The 27101-nt window shown below is 35.7% G+C and overlaps 1 protein-coding gene across 2 annotated transcripts in view; it reads right to left on the minus strand.

Annotated features, from left to right (window-relative positions):
• Nucleotides 1–312: 312 nt before the first annotated feature.
• RANBP9 (RAN binding protein 9) overlaps nt 313–27101 on the minus strand; it is a 90812-nt gene continuing 64023 nt past the window's right edge. The window contains exons 6-14 of one of the 2 annotated variants that reach the window (XM_031011867.2): nt 24195–24379; nt 22133–22245; nt 20848–20956; nt 19209–19399; nt 17454–17601; nt 14090–14211; nt 12043–12194; nt 4461–4572; nt 313–1307 (exon numbers count right to left, since the gene is read on the minus strand). In XM_031011867.2, coding sequence (XP_030867727.1) covers nt 1177–1307; nt 4461–4572; nt 12043–12194; nt 14090–14211; nt 17454–17601; nt 19209–19399; nt 20848–20956; nt 22133–22245; nt 24195–24379 — 1263 coding nt within the window. In that variant the 3' untranslated portion in view covers nt 313–1176. The remainder of the gene's footprint in view (nt 1308–4460; nt 4573–12042; nt 12195–14089; nt 14212–17453; nt 17602–19208; nt 19400–20847; nt 20957–22132; nt 22246–24194; nt 24380–27101) is intronic. The other variant, XM_055390653.2, reaches the window with a different exon arrangement.

Here is a 27101-nt window from a genome sequence, read left to right on the forward strand (position 1 = left end):
GTACAAAATACAGCTAACAAACAGCTTTTAAATTTTTACTTTTAACCAGTCTGGGGATTTGCTTGCCTGGTGAGTCTCATATGCCATATTATGAATATGAAAATAATGAAGTTAATTTCCTGTTGCCTTTCTGTGTCGCCCACAATATCAGGTCTAACCCTAATCCAGGGATGCCAGTAAACTGAAGGCAATTTTAGGTTGTAGAACTCAGATTAATTGTAGAAACCATTAATTTTAATTGCTCTAATTTTCATAGTAATCATAAAAAGTATGCAAGTACCTAATTAATATATAAACTCAATTGACACTGTATCTGTAGAAGTAAATTTTTAATGGCTGGTTAATTATATCACTACATTTTATTGCAATATAGTACTCATTTAAGCACTTAAAAATGGAAGGTGTACAAAGATTAAATTAAGACACGGTAAATTGACTAAATATTTGGTTTTTATATAAATAAAGGTCATAACCACACCGTTGACATGTAATACTGTTATAATACAACAGTTAAACTTGTGAGTCTACAACAGAAGTCATCTGTAGTTAAACAGGAAACAAAGTTGAAAAAGACCATGTTAAAACAAAACTACTGGGACTAACAGGTCGGGATTGTAAGTAGCAACAAACATATTCACTCAGCTCCTGAGTATTTCAAGTTTTACAGTACACATTAAAAATGATTTCTTCCATCAACACTATAAATTCAAACTGTCGGATGTTTATGCATTTTGCAAGTTACACTGATTGAATGCTTATATGGGAGTGGGGGTTGGAACATCTCCCAATTTGAAGTTTACATCACCCACATGCTAACACAAACACAACTTGTTCCATTTCCTTCCCCTCTCTCCCCCCTCCCCCACAAAGAAGGCAGGATTTTTGGTTTCTTTTAGGTAATTGTTTTAAAGGATTTGTGATGATCAATTTGAACGTCTGAAATTCAGTAATATTTAACTCTTAGACAACTAAGAGGTTAAAGATGGAAAATAATTTCTCCTAACACTAAGTTAGAAAATCATTTGCATCATGCTGTAAACTAGGAAGCAATGTAAAGCGACAAAAACCTGTCCCCAGTACATAATTTAAAAAATCTAAATTTCAAATCAGCAGAGCTGGTCTACTTCCATGTTGACTATATGCCACAATATAAGTGTGAGCTCTTGAAATGCATAGCTAATGTAGGTAGTCTTCCACTGTGGCAAATGCGCAGGATCCAATTCCTGATCGAGCCATCAGTCCTAGACATTGTGTGGCCTGTCCCATTGCTAGGGCAAGTGGAGGTTGCTTTGGCAGATTGTGGGTTTCTGAGGAAAAATAATTTAAAAATGAGAACAGCAATTAGCAAGACATTTTAAAAAACATTTCAATCAGGAGAATACTGCATGACTTTAAAAACTACCACTCCCATACCACTCTGAAATATCAGCAAATGAAGGTTTCTAAGCAAAAGACAGATGGCTTGGACATACTATTCTGACAAGGTAGTGTGGGTATTGTGTATTCAACTATAAGATAAACTCTAGCAGAATCAGACTTTTAAAGTATCAGATACTAAAATACTTCCATATTAACTATGATGGGAAAGGTACAACTTTTTATCTGATATTTGGAGTGGAGAGTAAGGAATTATTTCCCTTCTGGTTGATCAAAGTCAGTTGATACTAACTAAAACTAAAAAAGGCACCAGGTTTTCATTACAAGTTTCCACTGATGGGTTCTTCCACCTCTGTGGATAGGACCAAACAGGCTGCCTAGCCATCTCCAAGGCATATATAGGTGATGTTATTTGGGCTGGTGGGGAGTAAGTGGTGGTGGTGACAGTGAGAGAACATACAGCAGAGCCACCCCGCAGTTTTGGAGGTGCTAATTTACAGTGGACAGTTCAGACATTTAAAAAAATGCCAATAAGTTTTCAGGGTCCTGCATATCATAAGTTTCTTTGTCAGACATTTGTAGTACAAATGCAATAATTAACAAAATTTGTTCCTTGCCAGAGATGGAAAAAAATGAACTAATGGTAAAAGTGGCCAGACTCAGAAGCTGGTAATTTCTCTTTATGAGAAGGCAATGTCCAAACTCATCAGTAAAATTACTAATCAGTTCTTTATAGGCACAGTTGACAACAAAGGGCAAAAACAGTTGACACATGGCTAGGAAGGCTTCATATGGTTTAACTCCACTCTTGGTTCAGAGGATGCAATTTGATGGTGGGAGAAAGAAGAGGAAATTTCCAAAAGGGAAAAAGCACAATATCAGAAAGAAGCAAATTCAGGACTTAAAGGTAGAAGAGAAAACAAAAACAGGATTAAGAATAAAAGTGTGCAAAAAAGGCACATAGATTGATGAGAGAGTATGGTGTCTTGAGGGTTCACAGGGAAGACCGTGCTCAAAGACAAACATCTACAGGGAATATTTTTTTAATTTTATTTTGGCCAAAGGAAGCATCTGGCGATGCATCTTTAACTTTTTTGGATGTATGAAATTTTCATAACACTATATAGATGGACCTACATAATATAGCATGGTATTTATAAACATATACATGCCCATCTATAGCAATTTAATAATTGTGTCATTAATTTTACAGGAATCGCATACATTTATATTAATAAGATTAAGCACTATTTATGGCTGAATCTACATAATATAGCACAATATGTAAGAGTATATGTGTCTATAGATAATGGTGCTCAACAATTAAATTCCCTTGAAGAACTCAAGAAACTAAATTGTAAAAAAACTGGTCACTTTAAAGATTAGTATCATCTAATAATTAGGTCTTAATGATTACCTACAATATAACTTCAAAAAGACATTTATAGTAAACCATAATTTTCCTTACAATTCCAGCATTATTACTAAGTTACTTTTACCAACGGAGCTAAATGAATTTTGTAGAACCAATGAAAATATAACACATTAACCAAAGAAAATTCACATTTATATACAAATCCTAAATTCCGGAGAACTACAACACTGAGGACACTACTCCTATTCCCAAACTTCAGTATTGGTCCTTAACAAATTAATAAATTTTCTAAGGGCAAAGAAACAGACTGAGGCTTAAATATGAATGCTTTTCATTGCTTCCTTTACATTCTTGCTGTAAGAGTCCTGGCCCTCATTGCAAGTCTCCCTATCTAAACTACTCTTTAATCTACTTTTTGTGGCACTGCCCTCATCTTCCTAAACTAGTTTGAAATATGTGACTAAAAGTCCCTGAACCTTGCAGGGCCAAACAGCACAGCACAGACTTCTAAACTAGACTGGAGTCCCAATTACCTGGGAATTAGACTCTGAAGTGAAATGAAAACTCACTCTTTATATAAATTACCTTTGATGAGAACTGCCCAAAACTCAAACTTGTTTTATGTAAACAATCGACCCTATCACATTTATATAGAAATGCACAATATGTGCAGTTACACAATTCATATAAAAAGTACTTGTTCAGTATATAAATACTATAATCATACACGCTACAGTGAGTTGCTCATAGGAATGGCAACCAAACGAACATCGAATTAGCGTTTTGCACTTCATGCTCACCCCTGGCTAAGCCTCACCTTTTAAATTGCTTTTCTCTTCCTCACCCACCCTTTTTATTGGGTAAGGGCATGTAGTTGAATCTGGCTAATATAAATGCAAATAGAATGTGACATCAAGGCTTGGTCCTGCCGGGTACTCACAAGTCACCAGGAAGCCCCTTGTGCCCATATTCATAAGCATGGTGGGAGCTGTGATACCAGTGGCTTAGGCTGCTGCTACCCATTGCAAATAGCTCAAGCAAAATGGTGGGGAACCAGGTAACAGGGGAGCACCAGCTAGGAATCCTGCCCTCTACTGGATCAGTTTGAGCTTCTCTGATATTCAAGCTCTTCACTCCCTTACTTCCATTCTCATTCTCTCCATCAAAACCTTTCTTGACCTCTTTTCTTCAAATGTACCATTCCCTTCTAGCCTAACTCTTGTGACAATTATTAATCTATGTTCTTAACGTTCTCCGATTCCTTCTACAGCAGCCAAACTAGAGAATGCCACCTAATTCCTAGCCTAGAAATCAGTGGCAGAAAATGCCTTTCACTAAAGAGGGCTGTAAGGAATGTCTCTGGTAGGGTAGTATTTTGAATTATACACAAGGACCACCAAATCTCTCATTCTAATGAGAGAAGCAGACATTCGGGGCTACCAGAAATGCTTACATACATGCACACGAAAACTTCTATTTCCCAAACATCCCAAGTTGTACCCCATCTTACTGTTTTTATTCTATTTAAATCCATTTGAATCTGGAATTAAAGGAGGGGGGGTTTCTATATTTTAGGTATTTTTATATTTTAAAAATATAGAAAACATTTTCCTGATGATTTTACCGAAGTGTAAATGCCAGTACAAACACCCTCTCTTAAATTTTCAGAGAATCTAATTGAAATTGTGCCTTATTTGGCTTTACTTACCTAATATTGCACTGTTAAGAGCTGAGCACACAGGTTCTCTCTGAATCGGGTCAAGCTGATTTCCAACTGGGCTGTTCCAGGGATCTGAATATGCTAGTAAACTGAATGCATCCTGTTGAAAACACATCGATTTGGTTTTAATTCAAATAGTTCAACTATTATGCTCACAAATGTTTCCAAGTTGAGAGGTAAAATATGGCTTCCAGGCACAGACTAATGTAAACTTTAAACCCATTTACTCCTAGCACTGGGACGCTCTACATTTTTGAACATTAAATTATGCAGCAAAGCCTATTTTCATTTTTCCTGTGGACAGCCATTCTCATTCAACTTCCTCCCATCCCTAAACACAAAACAGGAAAAAAAAAATTTCAAAGGAATGAACTAGTACTGGTGTAGGGAGAGCGGAAGGCAAAACATTCAGATGTTTTACTTCACACTTTATTACTACTGATATGAATGTGACAGTCAAAGGACAGGGCCTGTCTGCATCTCCTTTTTTCAACAGATTTAGGAACTGGACACATCTCACTGGGATGTCATCTTCTCAAATTCAGTTATGAAAAAATTAAACAGGCTGCCCTTCAGGACCTGTTTATGCATTCAGTATTTCCAACTACTCTCAAGCCACACCTCTTCAAAACTTAAAATGACTGACAGTCGTCTTCTTTTCAAACAACTACTTTATATTTTTTGTCTTCTTTCTATGGGAGGCACATACTAACGGTGGTTTCAGATACTGGCTTCAAGTCCAAGCTCCACCACTAACTGGCCGTGTAGCCTTTGGCAATTGACAATCTAAGTGCCAGTTTCATTACTGCATAATGGGGACTATAAGAGGCCCTATTTCCTAGATTTGTATGAGGACTAAATGAAATTAGCAGTATCAGTTCATTCTAATCTTTCAATAAATGACGTCTTCTTATTATGCCAAAAGTCAATACCCTAATCCAGAGCAATATTATACAAATATAAAAATAGAGAAATTCAGAACACTCTTACCAATTTGGAAGGCAGACATGGAGAGTTGCTGCAGAAACTGTCAATTTGTGAGTTCAGGAACACAACACTTTGAAAATACTGACTACTGAAATTCCTAAAGAGCACCATCTCCTAGGTTCAGCTGCTCAAAAAACCAGATTCCACACCCATTTTCCATCATTTCTCTAGTTATCTTACTAGTGTTATGAAAGCAGAGGTGGGGGAGAGGCTTCTGATTAACTGTACTCTTGCCCTTTCTCATCCAAATAAGCCTCTAATATTGTGGATTTAAAGAAGAATAACCCATGAAGAAATGCTGTGAAGTCAGTCTGAGACCACAAGGCATGGAATACACATGCCTCTACGCAAACACACATGGCTCCTCCATTGTTTTATATTGCTGAATATTTCATTCTGGGTAGTTTTCTCCTCCAATTACAATAAAAGTTCTTTGAAGATAAAAATTATTTACTATACTATTTTGAATCCCCTGAAGCTACGCAGGTGCTTGGTACAGGAAGATAATTCATATGCCTGTTGAGAGCAAGACCTGCTTCTTCCAGCAATGAAGATGTTTTATGCATCCCACAAAGCTACTTGGTTCTACTTCCCGCCCCTAACCCAACCCACACTTCCCAACCCATGGAAAGAATATATGACCCTTTATCCTGTAAAGCTAACTCAAATCAAACACATTATTTTGTTTTTGGCCGGGTGTGGTGGCTCACACCTGTAATCCCAGCACTTTGGGAAGCAGAGGCAGGCGGATCATTTGAGGCCAGGAGTTCAAGACCAACCTAGCCAACATGGTGAAACCCCATCTCTACTAAAAATACAAAAATTAGTCGGGCATGGTGACACATGCCTCTAATCTCAGCTACTCAGGAGGCTGAGGCAGGAGAATCACTTGAACCCAGGAGGCGGAGGCTGCAGTGAGCCAAGATCACGCCACTGCACTCCAGCATGGACGACAGACAGAGAGAGACTCCATCTCCAAAAAAAAAAAAAAAAATCACGTTATTTTTAAGCACTGAGCTTTGCTCAAGACTTAATTTACCCCACAACCATCTGATGAGGGTACCATACCCATAGTAGAGATAAATTTAAAAAGAAATACTGAACAATTTTTCCAAGGAATACTTGGTAAACTTCAAGTACAAAACTATATTCATAGCCTACATCCTAACACACCACCGAAAATGTGAAATGTCGCACTCCCAAATCTTAAATTAAGACTACACTGTCTAGTGCAGCAAACCACCATGGCACACGTTTACCTATGTAACAAACCTGCACATGTACCCTGGAACTTAAAGGAAAAAAAAAATACTACTACATTGTAGTGTTTAAAAACTCAGAGAAAAAGTTCTTTAAAATGACAACAACGTATTGTGCACTAACACTGTGTGAAGAAGTGTTTTAGGCACTAATATGGATCATCTATTTAATCCTTACAATAATCATCTAAGGTTGTTATCATGTCTATCATCTAGAGAAGCAAACTGAGGCAGTGAATAGTAAGATGCAGATTCTTTTAGTTACCAATCTAAATGTTAAGAAGAAAAAACGTCTAAAATTTTTCTCTGGTATTTCATTTTCAGTACAGTTCAACATACAGCTGTCAGATATTGAGGATACAGTGATGACCAGGACCTAGTCACTGCTTCAAGGGAAGGCTTACATGTAAATAAATAACACACAGTACATTACTATTGACTTAATACATGCAAACTGAGGCTGAGAGAAAGGAGAAAAAAGTATGGCTGGAAACATGGGTAGGGGTTAGATGCTAAAATACCCCAAAAACCATACTAAAAAGCTTGAAGTTTTTCCAATAAGGAAATAAGGTTTTAAATGAAGGAAACCAATATGGATTAGACTTAATTTTAGAAGGATCGCACAAAAACACTATAAAACATGGCTTGGAAGTAGAGTGAAGCTGTAAGCAACAAAACTAACACAGCCTTAAAAATAAAAAATGGTTTATACCATCAAACTCCCAGTCGTAAACATCTAGGACTTTATTCTTTCTTCACAAAGGAAAATGAATGAAACTGGCAAAACAATACTAATGGTTTAAAGCCTGCTGTAAAAGTTAACTGGTGATGATAACCAAAGAAATGCAAATAAGCAATTTTAAGATACTAACATATGTTAAACCCGCTAAAGTAGCATTAATGTAGTAGTGCCATTGGTACATTCCTTCATTACTGCTGGTAAAAGTTGGTAAAGGGTTTCTGAAAACCAGTATAGCAACATGCAGTGAGAGCCACAATAATGTTCATATTCTTTGACTCAATTCTACTTCTAGAACTTTATCTCAGTGGAACAATTTTAAGAAACAAAGATACATGTATAAAGATTTCACTAAAGCATCTGACATAAAAGCAAATGGAAAAATCCAACAACAGAGCAATGTTGAAAGAAACCTATACAGCAACAATAAAATATCATTGGGCCTTTTTGTTTTTTTGGGACAGGGTCTTGCTATGTCACCCAGGCTGCAGTGCAGTGGTGCAATCACAGCTCACTGCAGCCTCGAACTTCTGGGCTCAAGCAATCCTCCTGCCTCAACCTCCCAAAGTGTTGGGATTACAGATGTGGGCCACCACACCCAGCCTTGTGAGCCATTTAAAAATAATTGGAAATAATGCATAGAAACTGGGAGGAAATAAATTCTTATGACAAAACAGAATACAAAATAGTGTCACTACAGTTATTAGCTAGTTAAGATACATGCACATGGGAGTTAAGGCACAAAACTGAAAATACCTGAAATATGTAGCATTATGGGTTATTTGAAAGCAAAAAACATTACCTCAGTGGAATAACTTCTGAGGGAAATGTGACATCATTTAGGTAGGATTTTCAAATTGTACTCATATTTGGTTTAGAATCTGGAGCAGTTTCTAAATAGGGTGACTCTAAATGGTTCTATTGCTACTTCAGTTACTAAAGGGTCCTTGCAGGCTGGGGCTGTTCATTCATACTGGACTTTCCACAGTCCCTACAACAATGCCTCTCCACACTGCAAAAATTCAATAAACAGCTGCTCAACAAACAATTCAAGAGTTCTTTTGGGAGCCACTGGAAGACATAGGCAGATAAGGAACAAAGACAACAGGAAAAGAGGAAAGAAGACTTTGAAAAAACTAAAAGGAAAAAGGTCAAGAGAAACAGTGTGCCACCTGACCTTCAACATTAATCAAATCTCTCAATCTCTCTCTCTCATGTCTCTGTCTGTCTCTCTCTCTCGTGTTGTGTGTGTGTGTGTGTGTGTGTGTGTGGATTTGCATGAACTTCTGAGTCACATGACTCAAAGTTTATGCAAACCTAAAAACAATGCTACAATTTTAAAAAATGCTACAATTACAAGTGAACTGAAGTGACAAAAAGAAGTGGAATGATTTCTAAACCTGTTTTCTCTTCATGTTGCCCTCAAATCATCCGGCCTTGTTCTTTGGCTACTTATATATAAGATGGGTCAGTTACTCACCTTATCCCTATCTAGATCAAGATAAGTTTGGGAAATGAGATGGAAGCAGCTCAGAGTATTAAGAAAGTCTCTGAAAGTAGCTGGCATTTGCTTAGAAGTTAGAGGTGCAAAATCAAAGACATCTATACTCTTTAAATGAAGATGATACATCTTCACACAATTCAGTATATAACCAAGGAATATCTTTGAGAATTGGCCATATAATGCCATCTTCTGAGCTTCATGTAAATAAGAGTCAAACACAAAGTAAGCTAATGGAGTATAATCTTAAATTTTCAAAGGTATTTCATCCTGCTCAATTAGCATAAAGTTTTAACAAGAAAACCAAGTCAGATGACCTAGTGTAAAAAAAGTCTTAAGAATTCTTAAAAAAAAAAAAAAAATTCTTTATTTCCAAATATGCCCTAAAACAACAGTACTCAAAGTATGATTCAGGGACACCTGGGTCCAAAAACCTTTCAGGGGATCTGTGAAGTCAAAATTATTTGTATAATAGTACTAAGATGTTCCTTGCCCTTTTCTCTTTCATTTCCTCTGACTATATAGTGGAATTTTCCAGAGGCACATGACATGTGAGATCACAACAGACTAAAGGCAGTCTGGTCTGTATGCGAATACAGCTCACCTATTAAACCAAGGTTTATATAAAGGTAATATATATATAATATATTTTATATATTACAAAAAAATACAAAGCAATGCCACTCTTCTCATTTTTCTTTTTTTTTTTTTTTAAGAGGCAAGGTCTCACTATGTTGCACAGGCTGAACCTGAACTCCTGGGTTCAAGTGATTCTCCTGCCTCAGCCTCCTGAGTAGCTGGGATTACAGGCATGCGCCACCACGCCCGGCTAATTTTTTGTGTTTTTAGTAGAGAAGGGGTCTCTCCACGTTGGTCAGGCTGGTCTCAAACTCCCGACCTCAGGTGATCCACCAGCCTCGGCCTCCCAAACTGCTGGGATTACAGGCGTGAGCCACCGTGCCCGGCCCCTTAATAATTTTTAAAGGATTCAGACACCAAGTATGTTGAAAACAACTGCCCTAATACATCCTTAGTACCTACCAAAGAAGTACTCAGTTTCCAAAAGGATAATTTTAGACACCTAAAATACCTTAATAAAGAGCCTAAATGTTAAGTTTCTTCTTAGCACTCCTAGTACCAGAAAAAGTTCTACCAAGTTGCATAGTAATGAAAATCCCCAATGTGGAAAAATCTATTATACTCTTCAAATGAATTCTACTTCAATTTAATAAACATAGATTGACTACGTTGGTGCTACACATTGGAGGCATAATCATTAAGATAAATATTTAAAAGGGGAAAAGTTAAACTGGGGACGGTGGCTGCCTATCATCCCAGCACTTTCAGAGGTCAAGGCAGGAGGATTGCTTGGGTCCCAGAGTTCAAGACCAGCCTTGACAACACAGTGAGACCTCATCTCTACAAAGTTTAAAAATAAAAAATAAATGAAAATGAAAAAGAGGAGTTAAAAGACAGTCTGACTTCATGGAAATCTTAATCTTCTAAGGCAAATGTGGACAGTCATTTTCCAGATATATTAACGTCTGATGTGACTTTTTTTTTTTTTTTTTTGAGACAGAGTCTTGCTCTGTCGCACAGGCTGGAGTGCAGTGGCGCGATTTTGGCTCACTGCAAGCTCCGCCCCCCAGGTTCACGCCATTCTCCTGCCTCAGCCTCCTGAGTAGCTGGGACTACAGGCGCCCGCCACCAGGCCCAGCTACTTTTTTGTATTTTTAGTAGAGACGGGGTTTCACCATGTTAGCAGGATGGTCTCAATCTCTTGAACTCATGATCCGCCTGCCTCAGCCTCCCAAAGTGCTGGGATTACAGGTGTGAGCCACCGCGCCCGGCCTTGGTTTGACTTTCTAAATTAAACTTGTTTCAATTATCAATTATTTTTTATCTAACATAAAAATAATTTAACTTTTTTGATAGCTCAGGGTAACCACTAGAAATAGCAGTTTTTATACTATGGAGTAGATAAAGTACAAAGTATGATAAATACACCTGTCTTCCCATCTCAGCTAGGGAAAATACAAGATTGCATGCCTTTAACTTGAGGTGCTCTATAACGCATCCCAGGCCAGGCAAGCATGTTATGTCCTACACTTGTGCTATGTTTCAGATTTCAGATTTTTTCAAATGTTAAAACATTTACTAACTGAGCATCTCTCATCTAAAAGTCCAAGATGTTCCAATGAGCATATCCTTGTGTATCATGTCGGCACTCTAAGTATCAGATTTTGGAGCATTTCAGATTTTCGGACTAGGGATACTCAACCTGTACTAACTTTCAGTCCAGGTCAGGAAGAAACAGCGGCAGGAATCTTTTGCTTGCCCTTTCCTACCATACCCAAACATCAGTCTCAAGGCCACTGCATTCATCTCCCCTTTAATTTCAGTCTTCTTCCAAAATATTCAGAAGAAAATGTTTACAATGAACCAACTGTTAAAGAGCTGTACATCTCTACAACTGCAATGCTGACTTAAGTTAGGAGAAAGCCCCTCCACCCTCAACTGGTACACAAAACTGTGGCTACTTTACTGAATTAGATTGTATCCATCCTATCAGCTCATGGACAACAGTCCAGAAGAGACTTTAAAATGTATTTTAACTATTCTGGCCATGAAAAGTGACCCAATTCTTCACTAATTCCCATCAAAATGAGAACCATGTGTTATACATCCAAAATGCTATAAACCTGAACAATATTTACTAAAATAAAATCTCAGACCTATAGTTTTATCTGCACACCCACATTTCTCCTAGTAACTGCTGATTTTACAGCTGAGAAAATAAAAATAAGAAACTAAGTTAACGAGGACACACAATGTTGATAAGCACTAGCACTGGGATTTAATCCTTTTTTTTCTTTTTTTTTGCTTTAGTCCAATGCTCTTTCCAGTAGATCAGAACTGCCTAACTTCATCAAACATTTCCACTCTCAGATGGGCAAGGAGCCAGGGGGAAGGTCAGGTCCAAGTTCCCTAACAAGAATTTCTGGCACACTGCTCAGTGTTTCACAAAACTACATTTTAGTTCCTCTGACATATTTATAATTTTTCAAGAAAAAATATATTCACCTTCAACATTTTTTTGTTTGCAGTGTTCTTGCCACAGTCTCTCCTTAGCTGTTCACTCATTGCTTGCAGCTCTCGTCCAAAGTGGATCATTCTTTCTATGGCGGCCTGACTTCCTCCACACAACTGGCGTCTCAACTGACTTGAATCAACTTCTGTAAGAAAAACAGACAAGTATTTTACTAACTTATGGAATGGAGTATAATGAGGACACGAACATACATTTCTTATAACATTTTGTACATTTAGTAACTATTCCCTAATATTTCATCTAAATATGCAGATTGTTAAAAATTCATTTTTAATATGAAACTGCAGCTAAAAGATATACTTTATTTAGCTCTCAAGAGTCTAGGATCCAGTATTCAGCATGCAGTTGAGAGGGGACAACCTTTCAGTGTTAGAGGGTACTTATGTCAGAAAAAAATTTTAGAAAAAGTATAAGTCCCTAAAACTACATTAAGCAACATTTAAAAAAAAAAAAAGGAAAACTGTTAATAATGCCACTCAGGCTGCCTTAACTGACGTAGTAGAGATGTAATAAAATGTTCCTGAAAGCTAAGAAAAGCTAAATGACTACAATAAAAATACAGAAGACAGCATATTATACTAACTGAAAAGATTAAATGCACTACTTTTAGAAAAATACCACTTTGAAAAAATAATTTTTTTTTTGGATGGAGTCTCACTCTGTCACCCAAGCTGGAGTGCAGTGGTGTGATCCCAGCTCACTGGAACCTCTGCCTCCCAGGTTCAAGCAATTCTCCTGCCTCAGCCTCCTGAGTAGCTGGGATTATAGGCATGCGCCATCATGCCTGGCTAATTTTTGTATTTTTTAGTAGAAATGGGGTTTCACCATATTGGTCAGGCTGGTCTCAAACTCCTGACCTTGTGATCCGCCCACCTCGGCCTCCCAAAGTGCTGGGATTACAGGCGTGAGCCACCATGCCCAGCTAAGAAAATAGTTTTATATATCTTGATTGATAAAATAATTTAACTGTATAAATTACTTATAAATCATTAAAAATAAGGTAATGATGATGATGATGGTTAATATTTCCCAAGCACTTTGTGCTATTAGCTTTTTGGATTATTCATTTACTTTCACAATAACTTATGAGGTCGTTATTATACCCATTTTACAGATGAAGAAACTGAGACACAGAGCAGTTAAGTAATTTTTCCAAGGTCACACAGCTAGTAAATGGCAGTTGCAGAAATCAAATCTATGTAATCTGGCTCTAGAACTCCTGCTCTTTATCACTGTACTTAAATTACTCTTCAGAAACTGAGGTGGCTGATATTGAAGAGTAAAACAAAGCTGCATTTCTTTTTAAAAAACAATTTTAGTAATACCGCTTAATCTCAAAATAATAAGAAATCTAACATTGCCATGGAATTCCAACAAATAAATGAAAAAATGTATTCCAACAAATAAATTTTCACTCTCCATTTGATGGGATAGTTTGCTGATGGGACAGGCAATTTACTACTTAAGTTGTCTACAAAATAAAATTATGCATGCTAATGTGTCTTGGAGCCACATAATTTTTTTGTTGGTGGTGGGGTTTTTTTTTTTTGCTGAGGGAGGTCATACTTAAGCACCTACTATATACCAGGGATAGTACTATGCATAGTCACACACGTTTAAGTTAAACCCATTTAAGGAATACTGATTAGAATTTGTAAAATCATCTAACCATTTGGCCTTACTGACTATACTGACATAAATATAAGAAGTTTTATCATCTCCAACGTAAAATAGCCTAGAGGCTCAACACCAGTAAGACAGTACTGCTGCATTAGTGACAGCGCTAAACCTGAGCCTAAGCAGTTCAGCAAGAAACACTGCCTGTAGCTGAAAGGTAACTCTACTTTCTCTAGCAGCCCACTCAAACAAGAGTTTAAGTGCTATGCATTACTGTCAAGTCCTACAGCACATACATCTTTAAATCTGGTTTATGCTCATCAGCTGTGAATCAGTACAAGTAAAAACATAACCTTGTAGCCATCATTTTTTATTAAAAATGTAAGAAATATCACTGCAGACCCATTTCGGTGTCACAATCTTCCATTTCGTGGTCATGTTTAGAGCTACCATTTAGGAAACCATTGGATGAAGTTTCTCCAACTCCATTGGAGTAGTGATCTGTTTCCATGTCTACATCATTACTGAAAACGAAAAAACAAACCTAATTTTAGAAATATCATACTTGCAGCTTAGTTTAAAATAAATCACTACTGAACTACATATCCTACAAATAAACTAACTTCATAAGGCAACAGAAATCTGCAAAAAAGGTATTTAGTTAAATCTTGAACGTATTCAAAGCCAAACAAGTCGCTGACTTTTAACAAATTTGTACCCCTGGAGGTAAGGGAGGAAAAAAAGTACATATGCTAAAATGTAGTGGTTTTATGACTTTACATCAATACAGAGAAATCATACTTCCACACAATCCTATTATTTTTCAAATTCAGATCTATACGTCTTCGTTAATCAACTGCTGCCCCACCAGCTCCCCAGCCAGCCCTCTCCCCCTACGCCCAGCACTGATCTCCAGTATGTAAGGGGAAAACCTCACTCTCAAAACAAATACATCTCACTCCTGGAGCCCGCTTCACCTCGTTCCGGACCTCATACTCAATCCACTCCGAGGCTGTTTTTAAATAGCATTCTGGCATTTGTCCTCACTACTTAAAAATATACATTCTTTCAAGGGTAACTGATAACTTAAAAAATGACTGAGCTTCATTCTCTCATCCCTTTTCACCACACGACACTGTTTCTCTCTCACAGGCTATCTTATTGGCTAAAGTATTGCTGAATCTTAATTTTTAAACTGATGTCCTGGATAGTTTCCAGTTTTCACTCATTCCACTCAATGAATATCTATCTGCCAATAACTATATTTGCACATATTTAAGCTGTCAATGTATGTCCTTCAGAACCATCCGCACTCTTATAAGCAACAATAAATATCTAGGATTTATCCTATGAAGGTCTAGGTAATAATTATACAATCTAGAAGTAAACACTCGATGAAATTTTAGGTAATGCTTAGATAAAAATGACATTTCTCTTATAAAAGCAATATATATTCATTTGTAGAAAAAAAATACAGATGAGCAAAAACCACTATGCGTAATACCACCAGAGGTAACAAATTCTAACACCTTGGGGGGGTGTGTGTGCATGCATACACTCCTGTTAGTAAAATTGTTAAGGTAAAAAAAAAAAACAAGAGATCTAGGGAAAAGGGGGATATGGCCCTATGACTCCAGAGCAGACTTCTCAACCAGGAAAGCTTGTTTATAATCTTAACAAACTTCGTAAATTGGTAAGAAAAACCAAACTTTAAGAATAAGAAAATCCTTACCATCACAGCTTTCAGTGGCCTTTTAAAAAATACTAAACTTTTTTTTTTTTTTGATAACTCAGTTTAGTATTTGAAAGGAACTCGTTCATTTAACACACATTTAAGAGCCTCTGAGGTATGATCCCTGTTAGGTGCTAAGGATATTATGAAACAGCCTCTGCCTTCCTGTAGCAAACAACCTATAAAAAGCTAATTAAGTTATTATATTACAGAGTAATTATGATCAGTAGTATGATGAAAGTTAATCACAAAACATGACATATTTGATGGGATGTAAATCAAGGAAAACATCCTGGAAGAACTGACATCTGAACTTGAATTTTCTCAGCCTGGACAGAAGTTATACTGGAGGTGAGGGAGGGTAGGAAGAAGAGCATTTCAGATGGTGGGCGGTATCAGGGAAAAAGCACAAGTTTGCAAGTCAAATCCTGAAACGCAGCCTCAGCTCTGCAACTTACTAGCTACTAATAATTGACCTTAAGAAAAAAAAAGTCATTTACTTTTCTGATATCCTGCTCTACATCTGTAAAATGGTTTAAATAGTTAATACCATCTTTGCCTACTTCACAGTAAGGAAAGCCATTACCAACTACAAAATAACTTATAGCTTAAGGCAGTTCAAAGTTTACTTTCTTTCCCTTTTATACTGCAGACAAAGGAGGATGTTGTGTCATCAGACCCTTCCGTCAAGCTTGCTTCCCTGAACTCAGGTAATAATAGATCTGTTTAGCAACTTCCTGCTGTGGGGATAGTATTCAAGAGAAAAACTCACAAACTGACTGCAATCTTACCCTCAAACATTGGCAAGAGCCTTGATCAATGATAAAGTACCAATGCATTCATTATAAAGCATGATGAAGTACTTAACTTTTTACATTTCCATCTATTTTTAAACTATAATATTTTGATTTTATATTTTCCAATATATCATCTCTGCTGTGAAAGACGATTTTTCTGCTGTTCTCATACACTTTTGTGGTTCTCCATTATAACTTGTATCAATCACACACACTATTACTTCAGTAAATTTTTGTCATGTGTGACAGACAACCCAGAAATTGAGATTAATCTCCCAATTTTCAAATACAGATTTTTTTTTACATACACTCCTTTCTGCAAAATCATATTTCCATTAAGATTCCATGCTAAAAGTTAGGCTCTCTCTCCTTTAATAAGAAAATGTGGCACTGATGACCATTTCCTGAAAATGCAATGTAACCAACTGGTTTGTTATAGACCAAACCAATATTAAATTAACCCAGTCCTGGATGATGTGGGCAGGGTGAATTCACAATAATTTGCTACTGCACAGTAGTATTTAATTCAAATAATGTCACTTCATGAACTTTTAGGTTTCATAAATATTAAACCTGAGTATATCAAGGGTCATAGTACACTGACTGAGATATCATCTTTCAAACCTCTTCAAAGTCAGACACCCTACCTAGCAGAATGTTTGGTGCCCAACAAATCCTCAAAACCATCCTCACACCAATGTTTACTAAATGACTTAACCATCTGCTATATGCAAGCTACTTAAAGGCAGGCTTTCAAAAAAGATTATTTGAAAAGTTAGTTTTGAACTTGGAAAACATTCTACACATTTACACCAAAAAAACTCACACACAGAGAAAAAATTAGTTGTAAATTTATCTTATGTCACCGTTCAAGGTTAAATATGCTACTGTGTCTTAACTACTGTGAAAACATAACAAATGGCATTTATGTGACCATTTGTATAGCTCTGTGGCTGGCAGGAAGACAATGCATGAAGCCCTGAATTTGTCCTTATAACTTTACTAGAGGGAAGAGGGTAGTAGAGAAGAGGAAGAAACTAAGGAAAGAGCTCATGTGCATAGTAGGAGACTAAAAAGCTTTGGGGAACTGACTCCCTACCCTTTTATTCTCTGGGGCTTAAGAACTCCCAGAGCCCCTCTGTGGGTTACATAATTCAAGTTCTTTCAAAATTATTACAACGATTACACCTATAACTAGGTTGCTTATATTAGTGCAAAAGTCAGTGAAATTACTTACCTGGTGAAGTTATTAACTTGCTGTGATCTTGACATATTTATACTGTTCAGTTCTGGTACATTCAAGTTGGACGACTGGTGTTTATTACTATGGCAATACGATTGATGTGCTTTATTTGATATTACACCATTACTACAACTTTCAAAACCTGAAGAAAAAGATACCACGTAGAAACAGAAACAAACACTAATTTACTAATACGGTTGTAAACAAGTCTCCATGTTGATTTTGTATTAAGACTTCTAGAACGTAGGAGAGTCAATGGATGATGTAAACAGGTAACTTCTTTGAAAGGATACTAAGAATACTTAATTGTGAGATCTCAATTATTACCTCACCTAACATTTATTGAAGGCTTAATTACACATCTCATTTAATCCTCAAAATCCCCCTAAAATGGCAATATTATGATCATCCCCATTTTGCATATGAATACACTGAGGCTCAGAATTTATCCAAGCCTGAAGTGACTGTGTGATATTCAAGAGGAGTAGTGGCTAAGAACAGACATGGGAATCACACTTGTTGTACAGAGTGGTGATGTAAATAAACTGAGAGGAAGTAATGCAGAAAAGAGAATAAATTGAAATAAGAAAAAGCAATGATGTTACTTCATGAAAGGAAAGGAGACACTATCTGACTTGTTTAAGAATGTTAAATGTACAAAGATAACATCTTGGGAAATGCAGAATTAAAGAGATGCGCAAACAGAAGACTGAGAAGCATCAGAAATAAATCTGTGGCTGGGCACGGTAGCTCACACCTGTAAGCCCAGCACTTTGGGAGGCTGAGGCAGGAGCAGTGCTTGAGGCCAGGAGTTTGAGACCAGCATCAGAAACATTGCGAGACTCCAACTCTTTAAAAAGAAACAAAAAGAAAACCAAAAAAACCTGTAGAAGTGATGTCACAAAAGCCAAGAAAGGAGAGAATTTTAATTAAGAGAAGGCCCAAAGTCACAGAGAGTAAGACTGGTGAGCCAAAAAACGGATGGGAGAAAACGAACTAGGCAGAGCTGACTTTTGCAAGAGGCTTGGTTGGGAAAGGTTGGGGGTGGGGGGAGAGGAGGGAGGCAGGGGCAGCCCAGCTAGATGTGGTAACCAGTGGCATAAGGTATCACAGCCACATCACCTTTAAATTTATATTTTATTAAAACACACAATTACCTTTTCACTATTAAAAATCAATAATTTAATTCCAGTGACTACTCATTGTGAATGCTGACTTTCATTTAGGAAGGTCTGCTAATAACCTATTCTCAGACAGCTGTTCTTCAAGTGACTTCCTGGTACTGAGAACATGTCAATCTGAACCTACAATTTTTCACCCAGAAAAATCTTAAGTATACACATTTGAAAACAGCTACAAAGGAAATATACAGATTTTCTGAGACAAATGGAGTGTCCCTGTGTCACCCAGGCTGGAGTGCAGTGACGTGATCTCAGCTCACTGCAACCTCTGCCTCCAGGATTCAAGCAATTCTCCTGCCTCAGCCTCCCGAGTAGCTGGGACTACAGGCACCTGCCACCATGCCCAGCTGATTTTTGTATTTTTAGTAGAGATGGGGTTATCACCATGTTGGCCAGGCTGGTCTCGAACTCCTGACCTCGTGATCCGCCCACCCTGGCCTCCCAAAGTGCTGGGATTACAAGCGTGAGCCACCGTGCCCAGCTGGAAATATACAGATTTTCAAAAGGAAAAAGGTTTAAGATTATAAAGAGGAAAAATCTAAAAATAATGTCATAAGTTAAATCTCACCTGAAAAATGTGCGGTGCTTCCTTTGCCTGATGCTAAATTGTGGATATTCATTCCATGGCTGGGGCTCATACTTGGACTACTAAAAGGTCGAGGACTAACAGGATAACTGTCTTGAGACTTTGGACTTCGGCCTCCCAAACATCGTACTTCACTATCTGTACCATTCACCATTTCTATAAACTGACGCACTCTAAAGGAGAAAAGAAAAATTTACTTAGACATAATCTTCAAATGGCCTTTTATTTAATAGCAACAGATTTCTAAAAATATTTTTAAAACTTTGATTTATCAGTAGGATTGGTCTTTAGTAAGCTAAAAATATTAAATATGGTGTCCTATACTTTAATGCTTAGAATTTTAGAATTTCCAGAAAAATGAGAGTACAATGTAATAGACACTTATAATAATATTACCCCCTTTAATCAGGATTTACCAAATGGAAATTTACCTATAAGAAGATATGAACCCCATTTTTTTGGCTACAAGTAATTTAATCAAAATAACATTTGCGCCTGGTAGCAAATCAAATTGTGCCTAAAGACATGATTTTATGTATATGAGATACATATAAAGCGTAGCCTTTCTCCCCACCCGTCCCATTCCCAACCTCTTAACCAAAACGGGCCTCATTTAAAATTCTTACTCTAAAGCAAAACAATTCTGTCATTTGACTTACAAAGGATACCTGTTGCTTAACAAGTTGAAATCTGAAGCTCAGTAACATCTCATTTTTTAAGTAACAAAGATTCATAAAACCAATTAAAATTGTCAAATCAGGATGGCTATTATTAAAAAAAAATAGTTAAACATAGAATTACCATATGATCCAGAAAGTTCACTTCTGGGTATATAACCAAAAATATCTAATGCAGGGACTCAGATATTTGTACACCTATGTTCACAGCAGAATTATTCATAATAGCCAAGAGGTAGAAGCAAACTTTAAGCGTCCATCAGTGGATGAATGGATAAACAAAATGCAGTATTATCCAAAGAATGGAGTAAAATTCAGCCTTTAAAAGGAAGAAAATTCTTATACATGCTACAATAAAGATGAACCTTAAGGCTATTACACTAACTAAAATAAGCCAGTAATGAAGAATAAATACTCTGATTCTACTTATATGGGTAGTCAAATTCATAGAGGCAAAATGTAGAATGGTGGTTTCCAGGGGCTAGGGGGATGAATGGATGGTTAGTGTTTAATAGAGAGTTTCAGTTTGGGAAGATGGAGAAGTTCTGGAGTCGGATGGTGGTGATGGTTGCACAATGATGTGAATGTAAAAAATGGTAAATTTAATGTATATTTTATCACAATTTTTTAAAATGCCAGAGAGATTAAATGTAAGGTACTTCTGAGAAGGAAAAACAGACACCCATCTTCTAAATAAGATTTTCACATTTTTAAACACATAAATAGAATAATAAAAGCAAATACATAGCAAAAGACACCTTCTGCTTATGGTCCTTAACACAAAAGTATTTTTCATAACATGTTGCTTAAATGACATCACAAAATTGTATATACTTGAAAAACGAAAAAAACAAATTACAAAAGCACGAAAATGTCTTTTATTACATAACATGACAAATATTTATAATATATAACAAATATAGCATTTTATTATGCAAACTCACTTTAATGTGAAAAGGAGATTAGGATTTCTTTCAAGTAAACTTGGGTATAACTGTTGTGTTGTTTCAATGGCTTCTCCCATTCTTCCTGCTAATACCAATTTCTGAATTCCTATTCAGTAAAAGAAAGCAAACGATTAACTTTTACAAAAGTAGATAAAACATAAACTTAGTGGACCTCAGAAAAGAAAGTTAGTAAGAAATCTTTAAATAAATTATGATTAATTTCAATTTCTTTCTCTAACATCACAGTTTCCATTAGGCAATCCAGGAAACATTTCAGACATACTAGAAAATTAGAAAAACAAGCACTGTCACAAATTTTTTTTTAAAAATCACAAACATACGAGTAATGTAGTTAAAATACCTATCATGCAATATTGAAGTTTCAAACACTGAGATTAAAAAGACTGTTTTAAAGGGATACTAAAATGCCTTATCAAACATAATCTTCTGAACAAAGGACTGAAAAATGCTAGCTTTTGACTAAGATTCCAATTTAACAGAGACTCATTGAGCATTCACTTGATCTGGTATTTGTTAAATTAGATGATAAGGATACAAAATGAGTAAGTGATCTCTGTTCAACAGAGCTTATTAAAATAGTAGAAAAGGACAGCACACAATTAACTACAACACAATGTAATCAGTGCTATTACAGCAATTTGACCTATGAAATAGTTGTTTTCACCCATTAATTTCACCCATCTATTTTGTTTTCATCTCTATACTCTTGTCAAGTCATACCCACCCTGACGGACAAACAGCACCAATTTTAGGATGGCTAACTATGGACCAGTTATGCTGACTTGCCATTGTTATACAGGACCTGTTTTATCTCTGGCCACAGAGGCCAGCACTAGGATCTAAATAATAAATACTTATGATCAATACTGTATTAGCCATTTAAATTCAAAGATATTTACATTTCTTTCACATACTATCTCCTCCAACTAATCAGGACTATTTTATTATTATTTTTAAATCTTTTTATTAAATGTTTATTTCCTGAAAGCTTAAGAAAACATTTCTTTTAAGAAAAAAATGGTAAAGACATTCCTTCGAAAAATTTCTGTAAAATCTCTCTAGAATTAGAATTCTGACATAGTCCTATGTGAATTTTTAAACTGATCTTCAAAAATGTCAGTGAAAATAAAATTCAGAGGCATCCATTTTAAATTAATATATTTGAAATTTTTTTAATTAAAAAAACAAAATTTCTAAAAATTAAAGTAACCAAATCTATAATCTGAAAACAAATGTTAGCCATGCACCACAGTGTCCTTACTTTGTCTATTCTTAATGGAAGCTAATTCTTCTAGAACGGTCTGGTCTGTAGATCTGGCAAAGGCCTCTGCTGTGGCACAGTACCCATGGTGGACTAAATAAGATGAAACCATTCTTAAAATAAAAAGAAGAAACATATATCTTTTAGTGAAGAGAATACATGCTTCATACTACAATTTATATAAACAAAATCTACTCTGGTGTTATAAAAACGAACCTATTTCCTTGAAACAAGGCGTTAAGAACCTCACCTTTAAAGTAAGCTTTTGAAAAACATCATTTTGTTCTATTCATGTACTATTTTCGAAAAGATAACTGCAAATGCTATGTTGAGACTACTCTCCCTAAAATAAATATTACTTGAGAATCAAGGACATTAAGTGACCTTTTCTTTGATTCTTGGACTCTCATTACCCCCAGGTCCCTTCCTATCTTATTATTCAGCCCTACTAACCATAATTTCTATTTTGACTTTATCATATGACTTATTCCAATATTGCTGGCATTCTGTAAAATAACCAACTTTAAAATAAAAGATTAACTCTTAATGTTCCAGAGTTCAACCATCTTCTTTACACACCGGTTAAATGAAGTGGGATCACAAAGTATGTACAGAATACTAAGGTGAATCCAGAGAGACAATCTTCCAGAACATGTCTATAAGTGTACTACTAATTAAAGGAGGAATCAGCCTTCTAATCTAAATCAATTACTATGGTTTTACCCAAGAGATTTATCAAATATGGTTTACATGTAAGTGACACATTTCCAAGACAATAATCTTTTAAAAAGGTACCAGGTAGTCAAAACATATACTTACATCTACCCACAAGATGTGGTTAGAAAAACTGGTGATGCAACAATATTAACCCAAATATCTGTTATCTCCAAACAGTCAATTTTTAAACTTGCCTCCACCTGACACTACTAAGGGCCAGTTAGAAAATGGTGGGAAGCAGTGGTTCACCACAGGAGGAGACTGAGGCGAAGAGCAGAGGGAGGAAAGGGGGGAAAATGTCTAAGAAACAGATCTTCATCTTATTTTAACCAATTGTTCAAATTAATTTAAGGGGGAGGGGACCTTTTAGAATGGACTTCTCAAGAGTTCATGGTGAACATCAAGTCAGTGAAGAAGTGGGTGGAAGGATCCTGGTTATAAGGTTAAGATAAATGTTTTCTACTATCTTGCCATGATACTCAGTGGTAACCATTTTCAGAGCATTAAAACAGTGTGGCCCCAGAACAACCTATTCTAGCTTCACTTCATGGTGACTATAGGATTCTGCATCAGGGTTGTCTATTCTCAACTGGGCTGGACAAAAAAACTAGTGTCCAATCTCTGTAATACAGATGATAATAGCTCCAGGGACGAAGTGTGATTTCAGAGTCATCATCATGTCTCCCAATCACTTCCTTTTCTAAAAAATACCCCCAACATTTTATTACAATTTTAAAGTTAAGAATATTCAAAGCAATTATAAGGACATTAAAGATGAAATGTGTTGGACCAACTGTATCTGAAAGTCTGCTATTTTCTTGACCTGGATTATAATAGTGAAGAGGACTTTTTAAATTTAATGGTATTTATTTAAATTTTAAGTCTATACTTAACTACTGCTGATAGTTCAGATAGTAAGAGCTTGGACATAGCCAAGTTCATGTCCAAAAACCACAGATCCTGATTATAAAATCTAGATTATCTCTCCACTTTATCTTTTCCATTAACATTATTAAAAGTTAAATTGTATAACCTACAGAAATCATTAAATCCTATTACTAAGAATAGCAAATGAATTAACCTAGCCTAGGTGACCTAACATCATTTTATTTCCTTCATCAAATTAATTCAGACTGAAATACAATTCTGTACGTGTGTCAATTGTTTTTAATTTGTTTAAATAGTGGAATAAATTACTTTTTGTTGAGAGATTAAAATCAATAATATAATATATATGTCAGTATATAAATTAGTGGATTAAAAAGCTTCTGTGGATACCAACAGAATAAATGTCTTATAAAAAACAGATTCTGAATAGCATCAATTCAAATTTCTTCACTCTTACTTTTGTATCATGGTCTGCCATTCTCCTTCTCGATCTCCAATAGGAAATCGATCTATCTGTGCCTGGATTTTGGTTCTCCACTCCCGCATATAGTCTTCTATATCAAACACGAAAGGATGTTGCCCAAAATTGGCATCAACCACTTCTCCTGGTGTTTGAAGCCCCACAGTAGGATACAAATTTGGCTGTAAGATAACATATTTCATTAAACATCTATCCATTTTATGTTAGATTTAATAATTATTTTAATGTTACATTTAAAAGAATAGAACTATAAATTGACTTCATATTTTAAAATCCCAATCAAAATATTAGAAGGCTAAAACAAATGATCTAAAAACACATTATATGTTAGATGAAAAAATATCACTTCCTGCAATTTAATCATCAAGAAAAAACAAAGAGACCCAAGATCTCTGTTTTATTTATTCAGGGATAACGTTGTATTATACCATGTGGTATTATGCTACTAATATATGTGCATGTAATTCTTGTTCTAAGATTATGTCATATAGTAGTTACAGAAATTGAAATATAAACACATAACTCAGGTTTATCCCAGATTTTATATATGATACATTTCTATAAACTGCATGTTAAAGCTAGTTATCATAAAAGTATAATCTCAGCTAGTCTGGCATTTAATAGCTTAAATTTACTGTTTTCATTCTGTACATTTGGGATGCCTAACTTTACAAAGGGAAGGGGATAAGACCATAACTATAAGCAAAATACAGTGCCAGGAAGAGTGGAGATTCTCTATATTAAAAAAAAACACACAAAACCTCAAATATATGTATTTCAAGGGAGGAAAAGGATGAGTCTGAATATACCCAAACTCAGAAATGCATTCAGGTACACTCCATGGTTTCAAGGTTAATCAAGATGAAAAGGTGATAACTTCAAGTAAACAAAAAATAGAGGGGTCATTCTTTTGGCTATGTCACTAATTGGTTGTTACATCTAAAGGGAGAATGAGTTTCTGAGTGGCTACTAAATGCCAGGGTTTAATCATAATTCTGTGAGGCCACTATTATTATTTCTACTACAAAGACAGAGAAAATGAGGATTCAAGGTTAAATAACTTGCTCATGGTCGTTCTGCTAACAAATGGCAGAGATGGAATTGGAACACAAGTTTGTCTGATACCACATCCAAAACTGATTTTTCCTCTTGCAACTCCAAATCCTACCATATTTTCATTTTCTGTATTTATGTCTTATATCTTTAATAGTTATAACAAGTATTTTTCAGTACAAAACAAGGTAAAGATCAAGAGCGGATAATTTCTGTGTGAATGTAAGATGTTAAATAGATTTCACAGTAAAATGCAAAGAGGGTGTGTTTAAAAACAACCGTTCAATCAAGCAGAACAAATCAGAAACAAAATATTACGTCAAAATATCAAAAATATAAAGTACTACTGGATTATGGAAATAAATGGTTAAAGCAAAGTATGCAAATGTATTGATTCTTAATAATCAACAGAGCTAACAAGTTTATAAACTTTTAAGCCAAAAACAGGTGAGATAGTACAGCCTTCCCATTTCACCAATGAGAAAACTGAGACCTAAAGACTTTATAGAAACAGGCCAGGCATGGTGGCTCACGCCTGTAATCCCAGCACTTTGGGAGGCTAAGGCAGGTAGATCACCTCAGGTCAGGAGTACAAGACCAGCCTGACCAACATGGTGAAACCCCGCCTCTACTAAAAATACAAAATTAGGTGGGTGTGGTGGCGCATGCCTGTAATCCCAGCTACTCGGGAGGCTGAGGAAGGACAATCGCTTGAACCGGGGATGGGGAGGTTCTGGTGAGCCGAGATTGTGCCACTGCATTCCAGCCTGGGCAACAAGAGTGAAACTCTGTCTTAAAAACACAAAAACAGAAACAAAACAAAACAAAACAAAACAGAAAAACCACTACAGAGTTATGAGATACTTTAACACAAAAGCATATAAGCCAAACACAATTGAGTGAAAGACAATTCTGTTCATTAAGCAGTTTATAATGATGATATTCAGTTATAATGATGATATTCAGTATTGTCTAAATAAAGACATTTTTAAAATGACTGCTCATCTAAATTTTCTTACAAATTCAGAAAAAATAATTCTATCAACACTATCAAAGACAATCAACATTCATGAATTCCCTGATAAAACTATTTCATAAAAATTTAAAACTTCCCTATGACAAAACATGCCACAAATGGCAAAGACAAATGACTCTCTAGAAAAAAAAATCTGCCACACATATGGCAAAATGTGTTTTACAAATACAGAAAAAATTCAGGAGGACAAAGACTACCAGTTCAAATTCTTAAAAATGGCAATGAATTATGTAGGCAATTTGTAGAAGAAATAAAAATGACAACACATAAAGAGAAGCTTAATCACACTCAACTTTTTAGATGAACATTTTTAATGCGCACTTAAAAATAAAATCAATTAAAAGTTCAAGATTTAAAAACTTTTGCACATCAGATTAAGACTTGAAAGACTGAGAATACCCAATGCTGATAAGGGTTGGGGAAATAACCCTCTCATCTACTGTACACAGAAATGTAAACTGACATAATCTTTTAATAAAGAAATCTGGAAAAATCTATTAAAATTGACCAAGTAATTTCACTTGGAAGAGTGTATTCCTACAAAAATAAGTATGTGCAAAGATATGTCTTGTAGCATTATTTGTAATGCAAACAAAATTTTAAAATATTCACAGATACGTGATATTATACCACATTCATCAAATCTCAAAATCTAATAGTAACAAACATCACTATTTTGTGTCTAGGAAAACAGACTGCAAATTAAACTCTGACCAGTCATTGATTCTACAGTGCATTCTCATTTCAGAAATACTAAAATATGAAAAAAATGTACATTTTATAATTGATCAATT

This window comes from Gorilla gorilla, chromosome 5 (assembly GCF_029281585.2).
Source record: "Gorilla gorilla gorilla isolate KB3781 chromosome 5, NHGRI_mGorGor1-v2.1_pri, whole genome shotgun sequence".
NCBI classification, from domain to species: Eukaryota; Metazoa; Chordata; class Mammalia; order Primates; family Hominidae; genus Gorilla; species Gorilla gorilla.